General features: G+C 45.3%; 1 protein-coding gene across 2 annotated transcripts; it reads left to right on the top strand.

The window, feature by feature from the left end:
* The first annotated feature begins 10,430 nt into the window (after positions 1–10,430).
* Positions 10,431–16,448, top strand: VGLL2 (vestigial like family member 2). Of its 2 annotated transcripts, none has more exons than XM_084514222.1 (4): positions 10,431–10,535; positions 12,258–12,546; positions 13,812–14,327; positions 15,145–16,448. In XM_084514222.1, exons 1-4 carry the CDS (start codon positions 10,455–10,457, stop codon positions 15,186–15,188), a joined length of 930 nt encoding a protein of 309 aa, XP_084370348.1. In that variant the 5' UTR covers positions 10,431–10,454; the 3' UTR covers positions 15,189–16,448. The 2 variants fall into 2 exon arrangements, with proteins under 2 accessions (XP_084370348.1, XP_084370349.1); XM_084514223.1 differs by having other exon boundaries at positions 15,307–16,448.
* Positions 16,449–24,009: the final 7,561 nt, after the last annotated feature.

Below are 24,009 nucleotides of genomic sequence, written 5' to 3' on the forward strand. Positions count from 1 at the left end.
CTGAAGTATGGACAATTGTTACTCTTACATCAAACATGACTACATGAACACTGTTCTGTTTCTTCTTTCCGTAGGCTTGTCCAACATCTCCAGTCACCATTTATATACCTGTGGTACGTGGTGAAGGAGCAGCTGCAGCCTGAGAGCTCCTGCAGAGGGGAGGAAGCAGTCGCCTGCAGATGGGCTCTGGGAACAGCTTATTTCCATGACCTCCAGGAAATAAATGTTTCTGGCATCTTCTGGTTTCAGAGAAACATCAGTTACTTGACTGGCCACGTGCCTTATGTTGAGCTTGTTCTTCAACCAAACAGGTTTTACCTTTTAAATTTTTTTTTAAAGTGTAATTCTCCCAGGTTTTGGTAGTTTTTAACGAACAATTCATTGGTTGCTGACAATTCTCATCTCCAGAGTTTCATTACGGTTGCCAGAAAATGCAAAAAAATGTGTGTATACATACTTTATATAAATATATATAATATATATTTAAAATATATGTGTGTGTATGTTCATGTATATTTGTACAGGTATATGCACACAGACTTTTTAACTACTTTTACTTTCTTATTCATAATAAATGATTCTACTCATTGTCCATTTGTCACATTATGCCAAAATACATTTATCTGAGAGCACATCCCAAGTGGCTGGTGTAGCAGTGGTGCATCTTTCTGAGTAGTCGCAAACACCATTTAACCAGTAAAGCCAAATGTGCATGTATTTGTAAGCTCAGTGGAAAGCAGCCAATGCATATAAATTAACCAAGAAAACAGTTTTGAGAAAGATCTGTGTATATAACAAGTGTTTCTGCAGGCTTAGTCTTACTGCACTTGCTGTTGGTCCATAGCATGAAAGCTCATTTAGTGTGCTTCTGAAAACTTCTTGTCTTCCTCCACACCTTTTCTTTTCCCTTTGCTAGAGGTGCCACCTATAGCAAACCATTTTCTTGTTTTTCCAACTGTTGTTCCCTCTGGGTCAGCAAGCCTGTGGAGCTGGAAACCCCAGTGCAGGTGGGAGCAGGCTGTCAGGAGCATTTTTCACACATCAACGAGACCTGCCCTGAGGTTTACAGAACAAGGTGTCAAGGGAGGTTGTAACAGCCAGCTGGCCATACCCACTGGGAATGCTGCTTACACTGGCAGTGCTGATATGAGGATGCAGGTTTCTAGAAAAATATCCCAACCCAAACCAGGCCTGCAGAAGTGAGGATTGCCTACTGAAGGTACACACACAGCAAGATCTCTCCATGGAAACTGATGGAACCATAACAGGAACTCCAGGGGCTGTGACTTCAGCTGACTACAACAAGATGGGTGGGCAGGATGACTCTGGTGGAGGAGAAGGGCGTAAGGGGAAAGCTCCACCCATGACAGCATGGCAAGCATGAGACAGCAACATCATGAAAAGCTCTGTAAACACTATCAAATGCCACACTAAATACAGAACTGAATGGTGATCAGCTGTAGTTCATATTGTATTTCATATATACAAATAATATATATGATATTCACTAAATATATACACCCTGGAAAGCCAAAGTGCTTTTTCCACCATCAGTTTAGCAATTCCCCTCTCATGCCTTTTAGATCTGAAGGCCTGGCTTCTAGGTATTAGGAGGTGAGATTTCCCTTTCCATTAAATCCCTTTCAAATTGCCTCTACCTAGGTACTTGGTCACAGAAATTTGTATAATAAGCTATTAGGTAGGCAGGTAGGTAGATCTGTAGGGAGGTAGGTATGTAGGAAGGTAGAAATATACATAAATAGATAAATAATCTCAGTGGGATTAATCTAGCAGACATGTAAACTACAACTTCCAGCTCTTCAGTGTGAAAGTCACTGCATATTTTTTGTGCATATTTTCATATATATTCTAAATATATGTTATTCTTTCTGTAAAGCAAAAGGATTGATTCTTTGTATGGACAAAGAAATTTGGAAATGATTTTGGTTTTAGGATAAATAATGAGTAGAAAGAAAAAAGCTGGAGAATACAGAGAAACATATTTGAAGAAGAAGAAAAAAAAATGTTGGTTTAGAAATAGCTGCATTTCTACTAAGTTAATGAGAATTATAGAATATTTTTGTCCTTAGTGCTTCTTGTGTGTAGAGTCAATATTGCACTATGAGCTTGCCCAGATACAGAAGAAAGCACAGTTCTGACCAAAGCACTTACAACTACTTGGATGAAAACATGCAGTCTCAGGATGCCCTGAATACCCTTTGGAAAGTTCATTTTACCCTTGTGCCAGGTTTCTCTCATCTATGTAAAAGCTGTGAGGCAGCATCACTGATTTAGGAGATTAACACTGATACGATTCATAGAGCAGGAGTCATCTTGCTTTTCTCAAATAACAGAAACACACAGAGCAGTGTTGTGGAGCAGTCACTTTTGGGATGCTACTAGGAAGAACGTGAGTTTTTCAGAGAGCTTCAGGAAAAGTCCCTGGATAGGGCAAACTGCAGAAAGCTGAATGGATGAACACTACCCTATTTTTATGGGGTGGCTGTCTTCTGACATATTCTGACGATTTGGGCAATGCACAAATGTCACATGAAAAAGGACGTGCAGACAACTTCTGAAACTCCAGTGAAGAGCATGAGGGGATGCTCACCTGGAAAAGAGCACGGCACCCGTTAATCTGTGCTGGGTTTCCCCTGGGGCATGACAGCAAGCTCTGCTCTGTACTGGTAGGGGCAGGAGTGGGGTGTCCCGCGCTGCGGGAATGCAAGGACTGTGGAGTTTGCATGGTGCTGGAAGGCGAGAGACTGAAGTATGGCTTGGCACGCACATGCTGGAAAGACACGGCATACTGAAAGACATGCTTCTGTCCTCGGCTGTGCAGGAGGCTGGGACGCAGCACAGGGTGTGTGGGAGAGGAAGGAGCTGGAGATTCCCGGAGCTTCTGCTCTTCCTCTCAAGCGTGGAGCTGATGGCAGAGTTTCCCCACCAACTTTTTCCTGCCCATTTCTGATTTCCCTGGAAATCCCCCTCAGCCCCTGCTTCTTCTGCTACCAGCTGCCCTGGGGAGGCACTTGAGGGCATCCCTGCACCGCAGAGCAGCTCCCACAGCAATGCCAGGTCAGGAATAGAGGGGCACATGAGGACAAGGGCCACACAGACTGATAATTGTAAAATTGTTCCCCATGATCAGCAACAGGCAGTATAACAAAAAGCAGTGCCTTAATGGAGGGCAAGCCAGTTTATCTAGTGTGGCAGTTGTATTATTTCAACAGCCAGGGACACATAAATAGTTTTGTGCTGCCTTTCCATTCCACTCTGGGTTTGGCCAGCTCTTCAGCATTCATGCTATCTTCTACAATACACCATTCTCCCGCCTGGTCAGTGTACTCTGTGAGTGAAAATCAATTTCTACAAACCACTATTCAAAAAGTAATGGCAAGTTCTGAGCCTAAGCAAAGCTCTGCCTATCCACTTCTTGTGAAACAGCAGCTCCAAGTATCTGTTACCCTGTGTGCACAGCTCTTACCAGCCTTACAGAACTCCAGCAGAGCTTGCATTCTCTATTATCTAGTCTAAAAATCATAAATCAGCTTGATCCATAAACTGGATCTGCATTTCAAAAACTTAATTCGTTAGGATGCTCTCTCCATAAATTTCACTCCATAGACCAGAAGTACTTTAACGCATGCAAGTCATCCTTGGATGACTTCAGAAGGAAGTCATGGGAGGAGTATGAAATGGTTTAGTTTCTCTAAATTGATGGTTCATACCCCATCTACCAGACCACTGGCTGATTTATATGTACATGTAAAACACTTTGCAGTTCAGGGAAGTGTCTACCTCAGCATGAGAATAAATCTATTCTGAAAATGTATAGCCATCGGGTCTGAAGATCCCAGCACGTGAACCCCAGTATGCACATTATGATTTCCTTTTGATGGTGTGTTTATGGCATGGATTTTCATAATTTCTTCCCTATTCTAGCATTTTTGTGTACAAGCAGGGGCACAGGGGATGAGTTACATATCCTCAATAAAGTCTGAGACAACTTTATTAATTACAAATAATTAATCTGCATACTATTTTCTTATCCTTCTGTATTAAGTGAGCTAAATCTACATCAATACAAATATGACAGTATAGCTGACTTTCCAGCTGGGCTACAATATCATTATATATGCACTAGTTTCCAGCAGGTTGGGCTACAATAGATAGATGTTATTAAGAAAATCAAAGGACATTTTATTTTGTCCCATCTTCCCACATATGGATTGGGTGCATATTGGCAGTGGCAACACCTTCCTTTCTTCCTTTCTTAACATATTCCTCTTTCTTTCTTGTTTGTTTTCCCAACTTTACCTCTAATGATTAGATGGGCTTTTGCAAACATTAGGACTAAGTTCTCTATTATGACCATCAACTTTTTTAAGTGTGGGCTCTGCTCAGTTTCAGAAAGTCAGGATATTTTCCAGCCTCTGAAATCACACCTATCTGCACTCAAGCCAGGAGCTACATTGTCTGGGGCAACTCCAGGAGATCAGAACACAATTCCCTGTACCATGGCTCCACCTCCAGTATTTTGTTGTGAATTTTCCTTTTACTTATTTTTGCCTTTAATTTATTTCAAATTTATAGTTAACATTTTCTTGTAGCATTTTCTCAAGGCTTAGCCAAATACACACTGAAAAGAGCTGAAGTGAACCAGTGAGCACCTCCAGTATAATATTGCCCACTCTGAGCAGTAGAAGTTTCCACTCCTGTGAGACTTGAGAGTGGAAGAAAATGTGAGTCTTTCTTTTTCCCATCCTAGATATGTGCTGTGACTGTTATACAAAAGTCAGGATAGGCAAAAAAGCATATACTTTACCATTTTGTACTCTACTAAAAATCTGATAATCCTGTCATTTTCTTGCACTGAGCCACTTCCTCTCTCAAGCTGCGGTCTTTCTCTGCCACCTACCTCCCTGTCTGAAATATTATCTACAATACTGGAAAGAAGAACACTTCTAAAATGAAAACTTTTATAGGAACTGCGATTTTCACATTATAAGACTTGTGTTTTGTTTTTTGTTTCAAAACAAAGCACACAAATGTATAACTGTGTGCCATCAAACTCACTGAGCCTGGGTATTGCAGAGGAGCTACATGTCACATTTACTTCAAGAGCTGACTGCTTGCATTATATTAATTAAGCTGGTGCTTAGGTAACTTCTACGCAGCTCAGAAACAATCTGTTTCTACTTTTACCTCATGCTGACAAAAACATGCAAAACAAAGCAGAAAAAAATTGTGTTGTGCATGGAGATCTTTTTAAGGAACATTTTGCCTGATATTGCCTCTTTGTCCTGAGCACAGCTGAGGAAATATGTACTCTATATTTTCTATATAAATACAAAATAATATGTAGAGAGTCTTGGAGAACACATCTTGGAACAAACCTGATGTGGTGGCTTGGTGGCTCTGGTGATTCAGTGCCTGCACAGAGATTCTGCTCAGAGCCTAATGCCCTGTGACACAAGCATCACAAAAGCTGCTAGCTCTGCCTCTGAGGACCAAACCAAGTCTATTCCCCTATTGATCATGAAAAAAAAACTTCCATGAGCTTTAATACTGCAAAACCCAGCTCTACGTTCAATGGGTTCTGTGTGTTCCCACACACGTTAATCTATCCCCTCATGACAGCTCCAGGTTCCCCTTCCAGCGCTGCATAATGATCTCTTCATCTGCCGCAATCAGTAGAGGAGAGACAGGTGATGCCCCAGCCTGTGAGCCGGCGCGCACGGCGAGGATTGGGCAGGAGCAGTGAGTGACATGCACCAGATGCTGCACCCGCACCCGGGCTGCAGCTCCCCTCTAAATACATCATTGAGGAAAAATCACCGCACATGGTCCAGCTGCTGCAGGGCCCGTCACAGAGCAGGCACGGTGTCACATACAGCACCAAATAGTAGCTGTGCATGTTGTTAATTTGCAGCTAGCAGTTAATTCATAGAGCCATAGGAAAGGAAAAATAAAGGGGAAAAAAATATAATTTAAAAAAAAAGTCCCTCAAAGGAAGATCAAAATTAACTATAGAAATGTCTTTGAGATTGAAAATTAAATATAAAACAAAACTGGGTTCCACAGGGCAGTGAATGAGACAAGGAAGTCAGTGATATGTTCCCTCATTCTGTTTTACCATGCTGATTTTTGTCTTTAAGTTTCATAAATTCAGTACCCATAAATGCTACCAAACTAGCAGCTCCTGAGCCCGAAGTCTTCTTCATCCGTGCAGACCCAGAGACTGCACCTCAAAAACATCCCTGAGAAAACCATGGTAACAGTTGCCAAGTCCTAAAAAGAAACAAAAAGCTTTTAGGGAGACTGAGCACAGAGACTACAAAGACCAAGAAGAAGAACAGGGTTATCGATCTTAGCCAAATTTCACCATTGCAAATCCACAAGTAGAACATCCAAAGTTGGATACTTTAACTTAAGTATGTGCTGAATCTTTCATTTCATGACATTTGAGAATAAAATAAGAGCACAGAAATAAGAAGCCTACTGAAACCGGAGTTACATTCTTGTAAAGGAAACGCTACACAAAAAAATGAAGCACATGGCAAATGGACAAAAAATGCATAAAACTGGAGTCAACAGAAAAATCTTTATTATATAAGAGTGTTCATATTAGATTGTGAACTACATGTATTCAGGATGTTCATTGATAGCCTGATATTTGGTATAAAGTCTCACCAATAAATTTTGGAGGTAACATAGTGGCAAAAATGCCAGCAAATGGAATGAGAAATAAGAAAGACCTGAGTCTGCTGATAAGCCTACTGGCACTTTCAAGCAAACAACAAATGAATGGAGCCGCTAATGGTGTTGCACATCTAGGAACACAGTAGGCAGGCTGTGGAAAGGGTCCTGGAAAGAATGACTCCAGAGGTATCATGAGCAGGTGTCATCTGATCACATGGCATCACCAAAGCTTTGAGTTGGTTACTTGTAATCTCAGCCAGCTACGTAAGAGCTCAGAAGAAACATCAGAAATAGCCTTGTGCCATCTGTTAAACACCACAAAACATCCCATTGTTTTTACAAACTCATAATAATGATTCTGAAAACGTGTAGTGCCCACAGTGGGAAAGTGGATCAGTGTGAGTTCCTTGTCTTTAAACCTCTGCTATGTGGGGGTAAAAAAGGTAATCTTCAAACATAAACAGAATTTGCTAAGAAGATATTTTGTGTATACCTTCTGCAAGAGAGATATTAGAACAGTAACAAGTTCTTGTGTGAATATTTTTAAAATGTTAAAAAAAAAAAAAAAAAAAAAAAAAGTACAGGGTTAAAGTAAAAAAAAAAAAAAAAAAAAAAAAAAAAAAAAAAAAAGGTACAAAAACTCTCTAAGGTACAAAAATCTCTCTAGAGAAATTGCCACAGAAAAGTAAGGAGCTGCATCTGTCTCTTTTGGCAGGGAAAAAAATATACATATAGTGTGGAATAAAATAAGTTTTATAAAATATTATGTATGAAAGAACTCTTTAGCTAAGTGCAGTAAGGCATTACATGAAGCAACAGCTGGAAGCTGAAGCCAGATCCACTCAAACTGGAAGTGGGAAACACTGAAGGCTGTTAAGCACAGCGACAAACTGCTAAAGCAAGGGCTGCATTCTCCAACCAGCTTGAGATATCTCTCAGTAAGGACAGCGTGCCTTTCTGGAGTCAGCAGAATTTTCCCTGAACTTCTGAGAGAGGATGGCATCAACAGCATGAAGTATCCGCGTGGCCAGATTCAAAACCAGAATGGTGCTTTCTGGCTAATAAATGTTTCAGCCTTGGATCAGACGTGAGGTTGGCTGACCAAACCTGCATGCAGAGGGTGGACACACTGGGGTTGCATGGAGGATGTCCAGAGCAGGTGAGCAGCACAGGGAGTTGGTCCTACCATGTTTCCATTGTTTTTTTGTCCTAGTGTCTCTGAGTGTTAACACCTTGTTGGATGGGTTTTTTGGGTATCCAGATCTTCATTGTAACACACAGCTCTTATTTTGTGTAAGGTTACAGAATAATGAGAAGGTAACTTTGAATCGCATTATAGGAATGCTTTCCAAGGCACATTGTAACTCTCCTCATGGTGCTGTTGTGAAAAACTATGGGTATATGAATGTAGGATAGAGGCCATTGCCAATGTTTAAGTGTACAAAGCCAACTGTAATGCATGTCCTTCCTAAATGTGTTCTTCCCTTCATTGCTGTCATAATTTTCTCTGTAAGATATCTCAGCTGCCTTTCTTTGTTTTCCAAGGCTTTGTTATTTCTTATGTGATGCAACACACCTAAGGTTCTTTGGTTGGGACCAAGAAAAGATATTTATATATAATTGTACATATGTAGTGAGATCATTAGTGAATATAGTTCTGACCCATGGTTTCCAGGATCATTTCTTATATTGGGACTGATTTCAGAGAGCATACTGAAAAGGCAAAACAATGCCAGCTCTTTGCTATGAATGCTTGCATTGCTCTGCCTTAAGGCACTACAGTTTGGTCATGTTTGCACAGTTTCACTGTCAAATGACTGTAAAAGAAATTGCATTCACACCAAGCCACATCAGACCTACTTGTGTGTGAGGTAAAACCACTAAATTCAGCCCTGGAGAGGTTCTCCAGGGGACACAACCTAGGCTCTCTGCCACATCACAGCACCCAGTCTCGTATTGCTATTGCACTTTGGATTTTTCCTTCATACAGAGCACGTGCTTCACCACGACACATGCCAGGTGTCAACTCGTGGTGTTGCACAAAGCCATTGAAGAAGTGCTTGTGCAAACAACAGGGGAATATGTGGTGTTTGGGGATTGCATGTCCAAGGCATACTCACCTCCTGAGAAATGGGCATCCTTTTCGGACTGCCACCCAGCATGCTGCTGCCTTCAGAACAGGCACAGATCTCCCGGTGATGGGAGAACTGCCAGGCCCCCGACCCCTGGAGCAAGGGCACACTAGTGGCAGCAGAAGTGAGATCCCATGGCCCCGGTGAGGTCCCGCAGCCCCCAGCCACAAGGACTGAGGGGCGCTCCCTTGCTGGCAGAAGTGCTTTGGATGCTCACCACAGAGTGAGCCCTTCCCTCCACGGTGCCTGTTTGCTTTCTGCTCAGGAGAAACAAAATGATAGAGTGTGAGACACGTTTCCTTTTTGAGGCTGGATACCGACAGTTCCTCCCCTCGTTCTCATCTCAGCCACTGGCACAAAATTTGGTGTGAAGGAGGACTGAGCGGTGCCGGGGCTAAACCATGCAGCCACGAAGTTCCAGGTCACATTTCCGTACAGAAAACAAATTTACCAAACTAGAAGAGCGAGAAACAAATGTTTTAAATATGAATTGAAAACCTTGCCCCCGGTTAAGAAAAAAATATGCTCGTTAGGCACTGAAATATGATTTTTGGCAAAGAGTGGGCATTCAGAACAATTCCTGAAATTTGAAACATAAGATTAGTTTTTTCTGACAAACAAACAAAACAGAGGCAAATGCTAACCTTAAACAAACAAAACAGAGGCAAATGCTAACCTTTTTAATTATGAGGATTTCCTACTAAAGTTCAGTTAAAGAATTCCGGGTCTTCAAAATCCAAAGCATTCATTCTTTTCAGCTTTTTTTTTCCCCATGATTTTTGTTAATAATCGGCATTTGAAAAGTAAGCGATATTCTTTCACTTTTCCTTTATTTTCAGCTTTATTACAAGAGGTTAATAATTTAGAAGGTACGAAGAAGCCGGCAGTCTGAAAGGGCTGCTGCTGAGCTGAGGACTCACAGCGCTGCCTTGGGAGCCGCTTTCCCTCCTGGGCATCGCGGGTGAGGGTACGGCCACCTGCGTGCGCCTGGGGGGCACCCAGCGGGCAGCTGGGGAGCAAACCCCGCTTACCTGCACCAGGATTTGCTCTTTCCACACGAACCGCGGCGTCGTTTTGGTTTCCGTTCAAAAAGCATCCTCGCTCCCGCGACGTTTCTGGGGAGGTTCCTCCTCCACAGGCAACTTTTTTCCCACCTTGACCGGCCAGACCTGGGAATTCCCGCAACTCCGCGGCAGCGTTTTGGGGCTCACACTGCTCCCCTGGGGGCTTGGGGGGGCTTCACCCACGTTCCCCCCTAGCCGGGCAGTACCAGGAACCCCTCCCGCTCCCCATTTGCCCCAGTTTGGCGGCTGCATGGGCGGGGAGGGAGCACGGAGAAACCCCCCCCGGAGCGATAGCAAAAATGCTGCTGGGGGTCCTGCCCGGCTACCCCCGCCCCTGCCCCGGGGCCGAAGCCCCCCGGCGCGGTTGCGGGCGGTTTTGGGATCCGGGAGGGAACCGTGCGGCGGGGGGAGGCAGGGCGGGGGGGGCAGCTCATCCCCCCTCACTCCTCCCACCGAGGAGCGGTGCCTCTTAACCCCCCGGATCCTCCCTCCGTCCCGCCGAGCACAGCTCCGCTTTGCAGAGCAAAAAACGAAATTTCGGCGGCGGCCAGCCATGAGCTGCCTGGATGTTATGTACCAAGTGTACGGGCCGCCCCAGGCGTACTTCGCGGCAGCCTACAGCCCCTATCCCCAGGTACGTGCGGGCTGCAGGGTGGGAGGGGTGTCGGCGGGAGGATGGCCGTCTGGGGCCTCACCAAAAGGAAAAAGGGAAAAGGAGAAGGGGAGGGGACGGGGTGGGGGAGAAGCTCCGGCAGCCTGCGATGGTGAGCGGAGCAGAGCCGCATCCCACCTCGGTGCGGGGCTCGGCGCGGTACGTACCCCGGCTGGGCGCCCCGGGAGCGGGAGCGCGACATGAACCCTGCGATGGCTTTTTTAGGGATTTTTTAGGGATTTTTTTTTTAATTTATTTTTTTCCCCTTTGCCTGGACGGGCTCCATCCGAGCGCGACTGGAGGGAGGGGACAGTGATTCTCCAGCTTTGCGGGGAGCCCGTGCAGGGACCGGCGGGGAAGCGCTGCCCGAGGTGTCCCCGGCATCCCGCAGCGCGCCCCCGCTTGCGGGACCTTCCCTCGGGAAACGGAGTCAGCGCCGGGAGGCCGGGGCGGGAGCCGAGGCTCCGACGGGAGCCGAGGCTGCGGTGCCGCCGGGGATGCTCCAGCCCCCGAGGAACAGGCGGGTTCCCTGAGGGGGTCGAGGGGACCTTTGGTGGCATCTGCAGCCCCTCTGTGCTGTGGCCTCGTCGCATCGGGGTGCGCGCTCCTTCTCCTCGGGCTGCACCTGATGCACGGCGCTACCACTCGTTTGCTCGTGGGGTGTGGGTTTGTTGGTTTTTTTATTATTATTTTTATTTTTATTTTTCTTCCTGTCCTTTAGTCCTTCCAAAGCCGGAAGGCGGAATTTCCCTGCAAACGAAAAAGGGGAGCGGAGGAGGCAGAAGAGCCCCGGGCTGGCGGCAGCCCCCGGCCCCGCTCCTCGTCCCCACGGCGTGGCCACCCGGGTGGCACCTCGGGCGGCTGGCAGCGGGGCCGGAATACCTGTTACAAATAGCAAATGATGTCTTCCCCCACCTTGCCCCCCCCCTCGGCCCGTCCGCACACGGGTGACATTATTTAGGGGGATGATTATTACCTCAATGGCCGAGCCGGCAGCCAAGTGGAAAGGCGGCAGTCACGACGTGACTCTCAGCCGGATTTCGAGCCATGGTTCAGCTATGAAATACCCCGCGGGGCTCAGCCCGGGGCTCCCTCCTTCCCTACCTGCCTCCCCCCGGCTCTCGGTGCTGCTTCTCCCTACCCTCAGCGGCCGGGAAGAGAAGGGTCTCGGCGCCCCATCGCTTATTTCTAAGAAAGTCCCAGCGGCTGCGGGTGCTTTGAGGCGGGTGCAGAGGGCACGGGGAACACCCAGCAAACTTCCCAGCGCCCGCGGCTTTCTTCCCCCGGCGGAACCCAGCAGAAGCAGCAGAAGCTTGTAGGAAATACCTGAGGCTTCTCGCCGGCCGAGGCGGTGCTTTTTGCCCTGAAAAGTGTTTGAGGCTGCTGGAGTTGGGTCATTTATTTATTATTTTTTTTCTTTTCCCCCTTCCTCCTCCTCGCCGCCGTGCACTCGGTGTGCAGCCCGTCGCCGTTCGCCTCCCCCCGCTGCCAGCACCGCCGCTGCCTTTCGCCCCCTCGGTACTTCCCCTCCTGTGCGCCAGGGTTTCTTCGTGGTTTTGCATCCTTTTGCCACTTTTTGCATCCTTTTGCAACCCCTCGCATCCTTTTGCGGGAGCACGGAGGGAGCGCCGAGCCCCGGGCACCTCGGCGCTCTGCACGGCGTGACCGGCTCGTTTCTCCCTCCCTGCCTCCCCCTTCCTCCAGAAACTCGCCTTTTACTCCAAAATGCAAGAAGCCCCGGAGAGCGGCAGCAGCGCCAGCACCAGCAGCTCCTTCTCCGGCCACGCCGCCGCCAGCATCAAGGAGGAGGACTGCAGCCCCGAGAAGGAGCGACCCCCCGAGGCCGAGTATATCAGCTCCCGCTGCGTGCTCTTCACCTACTTCCAGGGGGACATCAGCGCCGTGGTGGACGAGCACTTCAGCCGGGCCCTCAGCCAGCCCAGCAGCTTCTCCCTCGGCAGCGCCAAGGCGAGGAACGCCGGCTCCTGGCGGGGTGAGCGCGGTGCGGGGTGAGGGGGTGTAGGGTGAAGGGTTGGAGGGCTGCGGGACCTGGCTCGGCCACCGCGGCTTGGGGCTCGGTGAGGTGGGGAGTGGAGATGGGAGCAGAAGGACAAGAGGCCCTGGGAAGGAGCTCAGCAGGTTCCCACCGCTGCAAATTGGAAGATGCATGACCCCGTGCATCATCCAGTGTGTGTCATTGACATGGTCAGAGGCAAGGACCCGAAATTGCAGAGATTCTCCATAGCTGTGCCCTGTTTTACCCTAGACGGACTCATGGGGTACTCGATATGGCAGGGAATAACCTGTCCTGCTTTCCGGGACCCCCATTGCCAGGCCAGATGAGAGCTAATTTCCCAGTCTCTTCATGAAATTCCCATTGGTGGCTTCTAAGACTGCCATGCTAGTTGAAGTATTTCATGGGTGGAAGGCACTCAGTGCTGAAAGAAGAGAGATTTCCTTGTCCGTCATGAACTGCTTCCCCTTCTCCTGAGTAATTTCAGGGCTCTGAGCTAATTTACCTCCCCGGAAAATGTGGATTAAGGGCATGTTTTCATTTGTTTCAGCAACTCTGTGCATTCCCGACCAACCATGCGTAGCACCTATCTCTGTGTTAGCAATCACTATTCCACCTCACACATGGCTTACTGAACAAGGAAAATGCAGGAGCCTTGTCCTTCACCCTGCCAATCCCTAAAGATCCACAGAATGCTTCCCAGATATGTTAGCGGTATATCCAATAAACAGGCACAAGCCCAATGGGGAAAAAATTGCCAAAAAAAAAAATTCCCCAGATGTTTAGAAAATTCAAGCTGGCACATAGTCACATCTCACAGTGTTGCTGTCCACTCTGAAACTTCACCAAGGAAGAAGTAGCTTTCCTGTCAGGGTTGGGGCATCCTCTGAGGTGTTGGGCATAAATGTTTGGACAGTGAGATTAGGACAAAACAAACAAACAAACAAGAGAAATCCAGCCCAGAAACTTACTGTGGAGCACAATAACTGACTAGTTTTCACTACTGAGGGAAAGAGGTATTTCCCTTGCCTTAATTAAGAGTCTTTTCCTTAAGCAGCTACTAAAAGAAACCTGGAGCAAATTGCTCCATTTTCATGGATCATCCCTGGGCTAGGTATGTTGGATATGTGGCTGGAGAGGAATCTGTTCTTGTGGGGAGCAGCTCCTTGTGTTCAGCAGTGGTCTGGGGGATAAAGACATCACTGGGTGCTCAACTCCCTTTCTTCTCTTCTCTCCCGCACTAGACGGCTCCTTCCCAATGAGCCAGCGCAGCTTCCCCCCATCCTTCTGGAACAGCACCTACCAGCCCTCCTCGGTCCCTGCCACCCTCAGCAGCCCCCTGGCCGCCGCCGCCCACAGCGAGTTGCCCTTCGCCGCTGCCACCGACCCCTACGCGCCGGCCTCCCTGCACGGCCACTTGCACCAGGGTGGCCCCGAGGCCTGGCACCATGCCCACCACCACCACCATCACCACCACCACCACCCCTACCTTGGGACACAGAGCACCGCCTACCCTCGCCCCGCTGCCGTGCATGAGGTCTACGGCCCCCACTTCGACCCCCGCTACGGCTCACTGCTGGTGCCCACCGCCTCTGTCCGCCCCCACCGCCTCACACCCGCCGCCGTGCCCACGCCAGTCAGCCCCCCCTGCGACCTGGGAAAGGCCGAGGCAGGTGCCACTGCCACTTGGACAACACCAGCACCCTTCCCCAATGCGGCGGGGGACATGGCACAAAGCCTTGGCCTCAACGTGGACCCAGGTGAAGAGCAGCCCCCAGCCCCTTTTTGTCCCCCTGGCTCAAGGCCACCCCCATGAAGATGGTAGGACAGGAGGACCCAGTGTGGTGGGGCCCTAAGGGGAAATAAATTGGGGTTGGAAGCCCCCAGCTCCAGCCCGTGTGCCCTTCTTGCTTTGGAGCCCTTTTGCCCTGTCCTTGCGAGGGCTGGCAGTAGGACGGAGCCCCAAGGGCCATCACTGGGCTCCTGCCATGGAGCAGGTGTGCAGGCAGCTGCATGGCTCTGTAAAGTACTGTAGGTTTATAAACAACCTCAGCTACTTTTTTTTTTTTTTTTTTTTTTTTTCTCCCAGTCTTTGAAAAGAAATGTACCCTTGCATTTGCCCAGCAAAAATAATAACAACAGAAAAAGGGCAATGGTTATTGCTGTGGCCAGTGAGGCTGGTACTGGTGTCCAGCGTCTGTCTAGTCAGATGCCTGGACGTAAGGCCTGTAGCCATGACAGAGAGGTGACAGACTTGCCAAAGAGGTGACTCCTCAGCCAGTGGCAGCAGAGGCGAGGAAAGCCTGCTCCAGCTTCCTCTGGCTGAAGTTTGGTGACCACAGCCACAAATGGCTCCATAAGGTGGCTTTGCTTCAGGTTCAACAGGGATGCATGCCTGCCGCTGGAGAAGCCCAGGCTGTTCTCGCCTCACTGCTTTCTTCCAGCCCTGCTTTAGGAGCCCATGACTTAGGCTGAGCCTTCAATCTCGTGTGGCAGAAATGAAGTTTGTCTTTCTCTGTCCTTAAACACCTGTTTCTATTTTTCTTCTTCCTTTTTTTTTCTTCTCTCCATTCTCAGGTTTGCAGCCTCAGGACAAAAGCAAGGATCTGTACTGGTTTTAGAGCTGTCCTTCACTCTTCCTCCCCTGGCTCTCCCCTCTAGATCTCTGCCTGTTAGGCATGGTGGCATTCGGAGCTGAAGTTGGGTCACTTTGTAACAGCTTCTGGTCTTGGTTTGCAGCTCGACGTTACTCCTTCTGTGGTGGATCCCTTCTGAGCTGATGAGCTGACTCAAAGCCTCCCAGACCCCCCTTGCCCTTTTCCAAGCCCACCGTGGCCCTGCAGCCTGGGGAAAGACAACGGGACTTAAAGCAACCTGGCATCGCAAGGACGGTCCTTTAGACTTATTTTGGAGAGGAAAACTCTTCTGTTGAGAGAGGAGAGCCAAAGACCATGAACTTCTATTTAACCAAACTCCACTCCCTGAACTGCAGTTGGACTGCTTTAAAAGAGTTGAATGACATCATGTACAGTGGTGCAAAACCATTGGCCTTCATACAGGAGACAGAGGAAATTGTTTTGTTGTTGTTGTTGTTGTTTTTTTTTTTTTTTTTTTTTCAGTGGTGTGAATATTTTTTTATGGCAGTGAAAATTATTTCTAGAATGCAACATGGGAAAATCTATTTAGCAGTTTTGAACTGGATTTTTACTTTACATTATAGAAAAGTAAAAGAAGAAGAAACTGGAACTCATGAACGTTTTTGGACTACCAAGGAACTGGTCAGATTTTTCAGCTTTGTGGTAATGAGTGGCAAGCGTCTAGCTTGGGCCACCTGCCTTGGGCTTGCAGAAATGCAGCTGTTCTGTGGACAACTGTTCAAACTCCAGAAATACAAAAACCAAGGTGGCACTTCTCAGAGTTTGGCATTTGCATTGGATACGTAACAGTTGTTTGTTTTCTTTCTTTTTTTTTTTTTTCCTTTTTTTTACAAGAAACATTTTATGGTGAAAGCTAAACCCTCTTAAAGAAGTAGGGGAAGGAAACAAAAAACTGCTTGCCCTCAACCCAACAATTTTAAGGAAAAGCCCATGATGGACAATAGGTCTGGGTTTAACATTTCCCATTGTCTACTTGTTGCTGTCATTTTGTCACTTTAATAGCTGTTTTGTTTTGTTTTGAAAGAGGGAATAAGATATCTATTTAACAGTAGGAAAGCTGCATTAAAGGTATCTCTTTCTTTCACCCTGTGTGCTTTTATGAAGAATTAAAACAAAGAGAAATGAGGCAGACTAGAAACTTCAGGATGAAATAGGAAAAATACCTATAGTGTGGATGAAGTGAGTTATTTTATTACTTTGCATTAAAGCTAAATAGAAATCTTAGCAGTTGAAAGTATTTTCCTAATGAGTAAAAAATAAGGTGATAAATGCAAAAGATATGAAAATGCAAAACTGTGGCAACACTACATTTTAGTGTACATTGTATTTTTAAGGTGGGTTAAAACAAAGGTGGTACCCTGTAATAAGAGATGCTTCTTCACAAAGCCAATAGAAGAAAGGACTGTAACAATCAGCATGGTTATTTTGCACTGGTAAGTTAAAATGCTATTACAGAGTGATGAATGGCTAATGAAACAGTGCAAAAGTGGCAATTTCCACCTATACTTAAAAGCCGATGTTTTTACATGCAAAGCATCTGATCCCAACAGTATGGCTTTTTTTCTTTTTTTCTTAATGTAATGTCTTTGAAGGCTGACAAAGTTCAGTGTGTGTGAGAAGACAGTCCTCTCACTAGGAGAAGCAGTGTTAGAAAATGGACTTTTGTACTGTTCTGAGGGTTTTCACTTTCCAAAACCTGGTGTAACGTGGCAAAGTGTTGAATAACCAGAGCGCTTGCTCCTCCTAGGTCAGCAATAAATGAGAGAAAGAATTTATGGGAAAGAACAGGAGTGTTAAGAACAAGAAAATAAGAAACCAGTGTGAACAAATATTGTGAGAATCTTTCTTATTTCTTATTAAGCAAAGGAGGGGCTTCGAAATACAAAGTGTGCAGAGCATACCCAGCCAGAGCTGGGCAAATGGCAGGAGGTGACTTGCCATGGTCACTTCAGCCAGACTCACGGGCATTTCGTCCTCAGTCAGCCAGATGCCAAAACTTTTTTTTTTTTTTTTTTTTTTTTTAGGATTAGTTGGGCTCTAACATTGGTTGTGCTTCAGTGCAATTTCTTTCTTTTTTTTTTTGTCTTTCTCATTTTCTCTCTCTCCTCCTAGTAAGGATGACTGGGTAATACAGCCCAAATATATTTGGAAGCATTTTTATAAATAAAAAACACTTGTTTACTTCATAGGCATTTACAATTCATTTTGATTTTGAACATTTTCAAGCATGAGGATTTATGCAATGAATACACAAATATTGCTATTGATATTCGCTCTCCAAGTACTTATCGTCATATCATGGAAACATCCAAACACTAAAGTCAGGATTGTGGCTTATAGCATTAGGTGCTATGCAAACCAGCTTTTTAAAGTGCTCCTACTCCAGATGCGCTGCAGCCTGGAGGTGTACATGTATGTGCCCTGTTTTGCCTAAGCCTTGCAGAGCTTGGCTCTGTGGGTTATCCTGACTGCGGGGGCTGCTCACAGCTCCCACCTTTAGGCTTGGGAGTGAGGCTTTGCAGGACTGGGGCTGCAGCTCATGTTGCTAGAGGAGGAACTTCATCCTGTGCTACAGACTGCCTGGCACAGGGGAGAGGAGTCTCCTCATGCAATAACCTCAGTGCCATTTCATAAATCTGCATTATTCCTCTTTGCATCACAGTTTAATTGCTTAATCCTGAATGTTTGCAAGAAATCTGAAAATGCAAAAGGTATGCTTTTTATATGTTCTTATACGTTACGTTTGTCTTATACGCCACGTGCTGATCCCACACCAGAAGAGCAAGGCTGTTGGTCCCAGTCCTGCAGCCTGAGGAGCATACCTTCCAGGTGCCCCTCCTGTGAGCGTAGCATGCAGATTAGCACCATTTGCTGCTCTCCAGCTATGCCCTAACAAACAAACACCACTCATGGCCTATCCGCGCAGACACCAGGACAGGAGGTGAAGGGCCTGGGGTGGCAGCAGGTTGGCACCGAAGGAGGCACAGAGGTGACTCTGCTCAGCCACTGAGTGTCAGTGTGTGGAGTGAGCTCCAGGCATGTTTGCTGCAGACATTTCATCCCTGCTCTGAAAATAACTGAAACTGAGTGCAGCACAGAGTAAAATTGTTTTAGTGAATGCAGAGGCTGACGGTGATATTTGCGGGAGAAACTGGGGAGGGGACACAGTATTTGTGGCCGCAGTCTCCTCTGTATTTTACCAAAGGTCTCCCTGTGGAATAGCCGCAGTTGCAAGAAGGCAGTGCAGGGCTCCTAAGAGACAAATATATATGTCCCTGCATTTGAAGTCTCATGTCAGCTCACTTTAGGGTAAATGTTCCTCCCTTCCTGCCGCCTGTCCCACTGGGTCTCCCACTGGAGCCCCCAGGGGAGCGGGAGGGGAGGAGAAAGCTGAAAACCCCTCCGCGCCTCCCTTGGATTGTGCTCTGCCCGTCTCCAGGGAAATGTATCTGCCCTGTCTCCTCCTTGGGTCAGAAGCCATCCCTTCTCGCTTTACCTTTGAAGTCCTATTTAGGTTCGTGACAAGCCATAGAGAGGGCTTAAAGGTTGGTCCCTTCCTAGAAGGGAGGAAAATGCTACGGGTGGCTTTAGATGCAGCAGGGGCCTCTGACTGGCAGTTCCCATGCATCTTTTTCTGGGCAATGGCTGTAATTAAGATGCCCTTTTGATTACAGAAAGGCGAGTCAGCTCCTCTGGGGGATTGTGGTGTCCTGGCTGGCTTCCCTGGCCTGCCACCCAGAGGAGCAGTTGCAGCAGGGGAAGGAGAGAGACTTGTGGTGTGATTATTTGGAGGAGTGAGGCACTTGTTTTGCAGTTTAAGCAATTCTGCACAGGGAAATAGGACTATAAGGTAGTGCAAGAAAAAGGAAAAAAAAATAAAAAATAGAACAAGAAAGAGGAAAAAAAAATAAGAAAAAGGGAAAGAAAAAGAGAAAGAAGAAAAATAAAAGAGAAAAATGAAAGAAAAAAATAGACAAGAAAGAGGAAAAAAGAAAGAAAAAAATAAAAAGAAAAATAAAGAAAAATAAAAGGGAATAAGAAAAATGAAAGAAAAAAGAAAAAGGAAAAGGAAAAGAAAAAGAAAAAGGTGAAGAAGAAGAAGAATGAACAAACATAAAAATGAAATAGAAAAAGAAATAAAAAAAAGAAAAAAGAAGAAAAAATTAAAAAAGAAAATGAAAGATAAAAGAAAAAAAAAAGTAAGAAAAAAAAAAGAAAAAGGAAAAGAGAAAAGGAAAAAGAAAAGGGAAAAGGAAAAGAAAATAGGAAAATAAATTAAAAAAAAAAAAAAAAAAGAAAAAAGAAAAAGAAAGAAAAATGTTAAAGGAAAAGAAAGAAAAGAGAAAAAGAAAAAGCCTTATTTCAGTCAGCCCTTAAGCTTTCAGGGTACAGCCTTGGGAAGTGATCCATTCCTTTAGCTCCACCACAGTTAGCCCGCTCTCTAACCCGACTGCACTGACAAGCAGCTCGGACCAGAAATGTCTTACCATTTGTGTCCGTCTCTAACCACACAGAAGGAGTTGTTTTGCAGCACACCTTCTACTGCCTCCCCAAGCAGGGACACCCCATGAATGCTGTGCCCTGCACCCTTGAGCAGATTGCATCGGAGAGTTGTGTGCCCTCTCCTCCTCCCTGAGCCCCCTGGGTGCAGCCCTCCTGCCCCACCTGGCACAGTGCCTCCGGGCTCAGCACCCCCACCTCTGTCTTCTTCATCTTCTCCACTTCTCCTCCTCTCCCCAGACATCGGCTCCATTCCCCAACCTCCATCCACAGCTGCCCTGCCTCAGGCAGCCTCTCCCCTCACACACCTACCCACCCGGCACCATGAGGAGCAAAGGGGCAACAGTAGGTGTTTGAAGTGTCAGTACTTGTACAAGAAACAGAGCTGAACAAAAAGAGCCAGCACCTTGGCCTCCAGTCCTGCTCCCTGGTAGCAGGAACCAGCTCTGAACCCCTGGCCCAGCAGAGCCAGGGATTTATTTATTTATTTATTTTCCACAAGCAGAGTCCTAAAGAGCTGTGACAGCCCCTCTTGCACACAGACACAAATGATTATTCTCTCTTGACAGACCTGCACAGCTCCGTCTGTGTATTTAACTGCAGTCACAGGGAGCTGGATCAGGAAAGAGACACTTGATAGCTGCTGTTTCCGTGGTTGAAATATTTGTGAAGTTAGCGCATAATCTGAAAGCAGAAGCTAATAAATTATAGGGTGCTAATTGGGGCCGGAGTGGAGCTGTCAATCATATTTATCCTAAACACACAGAGACCCTCATAACCTAAAAAGGCAAGAGAGACTCCAGGAACAGCTCCCAGTTGTCACTAGCCATGACCTCCACTTCAGTGAGAGCACAGAGAGCCAAGGCAGAGAGTTTGTTCTGCTACGAAGATGCAAATCCTGTGCCTAAGAGGGCACTTGTATGTGTTTTTGTTTACCCTCTTCTGGCGGTGCATTTCCCAGAACACTTTATTGTTTTGCAATACTCTTGCAATTTTAAAAAACATAAAAACGTAGATCAGATAAGAATTTGCAATGCCTGTATTCGCACAGCCCTTAGAGTAACAGGCACAATTTTTGTCACTGTCCAGTCCCATATAAGCCTCTCTTCTAAAAGTTACCATATTGCTCCATTTCTTTTTTTTTTTTCTCATGCCCTAGAAACATGTATATTTCCTGAAGTCTGCAGGGGTCTATGATCTGAGCCAAAACAGAACAGTGCAAACATCATAGCAGTAGGACACTTGCAGTCACTCCATTGCCTCATTTTCCTATATTGTTTCCATCAAGATCTTTGCATGTTACTCATATAGCACAAAATTGACTCAAAGACTGCTGAAGAGGATCTTAGCAACACGTTTCCCCTAGAAATTCATGCCTACATTAAGACTAGAAGGCATTTCAGGAAGTGCTGCTTGGAAAAAAAAGATCCTAAAAAATTTTAGGAACAACCCAAAAGCAAGAGATGGGAAAGCTGGTTGTTACTGACAGCCTGACTGCTGCATGCACACCTGAGAACTGAGCTGCAATAAGGTCAAACCCTTTTCCTTCCTGGTGGTAGACACTTCACCAGGCCCTTAGAGACTCTCTAGACTAACTGCTGCAAGGCCACATGATACATGCATGAAGTTTTTTAAACTTTTAAAGTTTTTCTAAATGGGTCATTTTTTCCCCATTTTTTGATGCCTGATTTAATTACTTAATGCTTTAATTCAATGTTGAATTAAAAACTATTTAGCATTTAATAGCATTTAATTTAACATTGAATACTGGCAAGCAGCGGAACCAACAGTCCCTTCTCAGATGGCTTCCATGAAATGACAGCACCAAACCTGGCTATGGTGCTACTGCAGCCAAGAGCCACCCCTGGGTGGACCAGGTGTGAGGACATGTTTGACAGCTGGCTCTGCTTTATCTTGGCCATCTTCTCCCTGACATCTCTGTGCAAAGCAGGACAGCAGGGCTGTTTGCATCTGCTCAACATATGGTTGCAATAGCAAGTCTTAAAGAATGGCAGTGGGAAAAGGACAGAAAAGTAATCTTAATTCACCTGTACTCAAAATGCAGCTAAGTGGGATATTAAAAAAAATAATAATAATAATTAAAAAAAAAAAAATTAATTCCTTAATTACTTTTTATTTTCCAACAGCAAGTATGCGGGAAGGCTCACATGAGGATTAAGCCTGTGTGTGATGTACACTGACTCCTTCTGTCTTCTTTCCAAAATTAGTCCATGATCACCAGCAAAACCTAATCATCTTCATTCCCAGTCTATGGCAACGCTCTCAGTGTGTCACACTGTTGTCACATCTGACACTGCATTTAGGTTTTGAGAAGTTTTTTTAATGAATTAGAATCACACAACCATACACAAACTAAAGTGTGAATACAAACCAATGTTTTTTTAAATTTTGGAAATTAAACAAGTGAGTATAACAACAGCCATATAACTATAACTATACTATACTATAAATATAACTATAACACATAACTACACAAGCTAGTGCTGCCCTCCTCTCCCTTTCAGTGGAGAGGTGTACTTAGAAGCTCCTGTACACTGGTACTGAGAGCTGAACCTCTCCTGATACAGCAATCCTCAGACATTCAGCTATAATTCACCCAGACTCCTACAGATTCCAACAGAATTTGCTTATATCGGTACTTTCTGTCAGGACCTCACCCCTAGAGTAAACATTTATTCTTCAAGATATGCACTTCTGGCACAGGGAGTCTTCTCAGAGCTTTCTCAAAATTAGTAAAACGCTGTCTGCAAATGCAGAGTAGTTTTAATGAAAAAAAAAAAAAATAAAAAGCCTAGCAGGTATAAGATTTGGGTATCTGTATGTGTGGTGTTTGTACACACAGATCATACTATTAATTTTATTTTAGCAGATTAAGGCAGAGAATAATTCTTATTGCCTTAAGCGCTAAACTCAAAAATTATAGAGTGATATCTTTATTAAGATGGCAAAGACTATGTCAGCAAACAAACTGAGGAAAGCACAAAGCTGGCAAGATCCTACTTGAAGACCATAGGGCTGGACTGTGTGAGTTGATTTCCATCCTTGGGGATGTAGTGAGATCAGACTAAAGAAATATGAAGATGTGAGAGAAGATATTCTTATAGGAGGTTAATTCTGTGACTCCCAGAGTTCTGCCACTTCTGTTTTTCTGTAATAGAAAGCCAAATATATTTGTGACTGGAAATTACTGAGAACTTAGGCATGGTCAGGACTCCTGGAAAGGTGTGAAAATTGGATAAGTGAAGAGAAATACACTAGGAGATTAAACAGGGTACTGAGATTTTGGTGCCATAAAACAATGTTGAAACTCCACTGAATTTTCTATGGAATGAACAGGAAAGAAACTGTAGTTGCTTACTGTACTACATCAGACCACAGAGGTATTTTAGTGGCCTCATCTCTAACAGTCACTGAGTGACTTATACTGTTAGGGAAGATAGGAGGGAGAAAAAGAAAGGGGAAAGAAAAAAAAAAAAAGAGAGAGAGAAAAAAAAAAAAAAGAAGAAAAAAAAAAAAAAAAGAGCCAGCTATGTCAACAGCATTGCAAAAGAGATTGGTATCCACACTGAGAGTGGCTATTTTACAGCTCACTTCTTACCGTAAAAGATAGAAGGCAGTGATGAACGTCCTCCAAATGGAAGACGTCATCTGAAGAAGTTAACACATTATAAAAAAGGTTATTTTATACGGTAGTATCAGTCATGCCACCGGCAATAATGACAATATTTTGGCATCATCACTTGGCTTTGAAGCACAGGGTTTCTGGTTATTTATTAGAGTTAAAACATAATATCAGCTAGAGGTGCCAAGTGTCATTATAAATAGAGCCATGATCATTTGAAAAATCCACCTGGTATGCAAGCTCCTGCAACTCACTCCAGTGTGCATGTGTAAGAAAAACTTTCAAGAATCAATTAAAATAAATGAAGGTGAAATAAGACTTTTCATCCACTGACAGAGTTGTTAGGGCTATTTTACAGACATTCTTCACTGTAACGACTATTTTCATCTCTGTTAGAGCCAAATTAAGATCATCTTTGTGTAGAAAGAGGTAAATTTGCTACTAGAAGAAATCTTGCCTTCATGGTTTTATTAAAATGCATTGTCCTAAACTCAAACCATGGAGAATCAGTTTCACCCAGTTATGCTTAGTGGAGCCAAATATGAGGACTGAATCCATCATAGGCAGCAATTTATAGATATAAAAGAAAAGAAAGAAGAAAAAAAAAAAAAAAGAGAGAGAGAGAGACAGTCAATTCAAATA

Source organism: Aythya ferina (assembly GCF_964211825.1).
Source record: "Aythya ferina genome assembly, chromosome: 3".
NCBI classification, from domain to species: Eukaryota; Metazoa; Chordata; class Aves; order Anseriformes; family Anatidae; genus Aythya; species Aythya ferina.

Bases quoted from the DNA above. Each gene is read 5' to 3' on its own strand.
- VGLL2 (XM_084514222.1), top strand. From the start codon at position 10,455: ATGAGCTGCCTGGATGTTATGTACCAAGTGTACGGGCCGCCCCAGGCG. The intron at 10,536-12,257 runs GTACGTGCGGGC...CCCTTCCTCCAG, and splicing joins CCTACAGCCCCTATCCCCAG to AAACTCGCCTTTTACTCCAA. The intron at 14,328-15,144 runs GTGAAGAGCAGC...CTCCATTCTCAG, and splicing joins TGGCCTCAACGTGGACCCAG to GTTTGCAGCCTCAGGACAAA.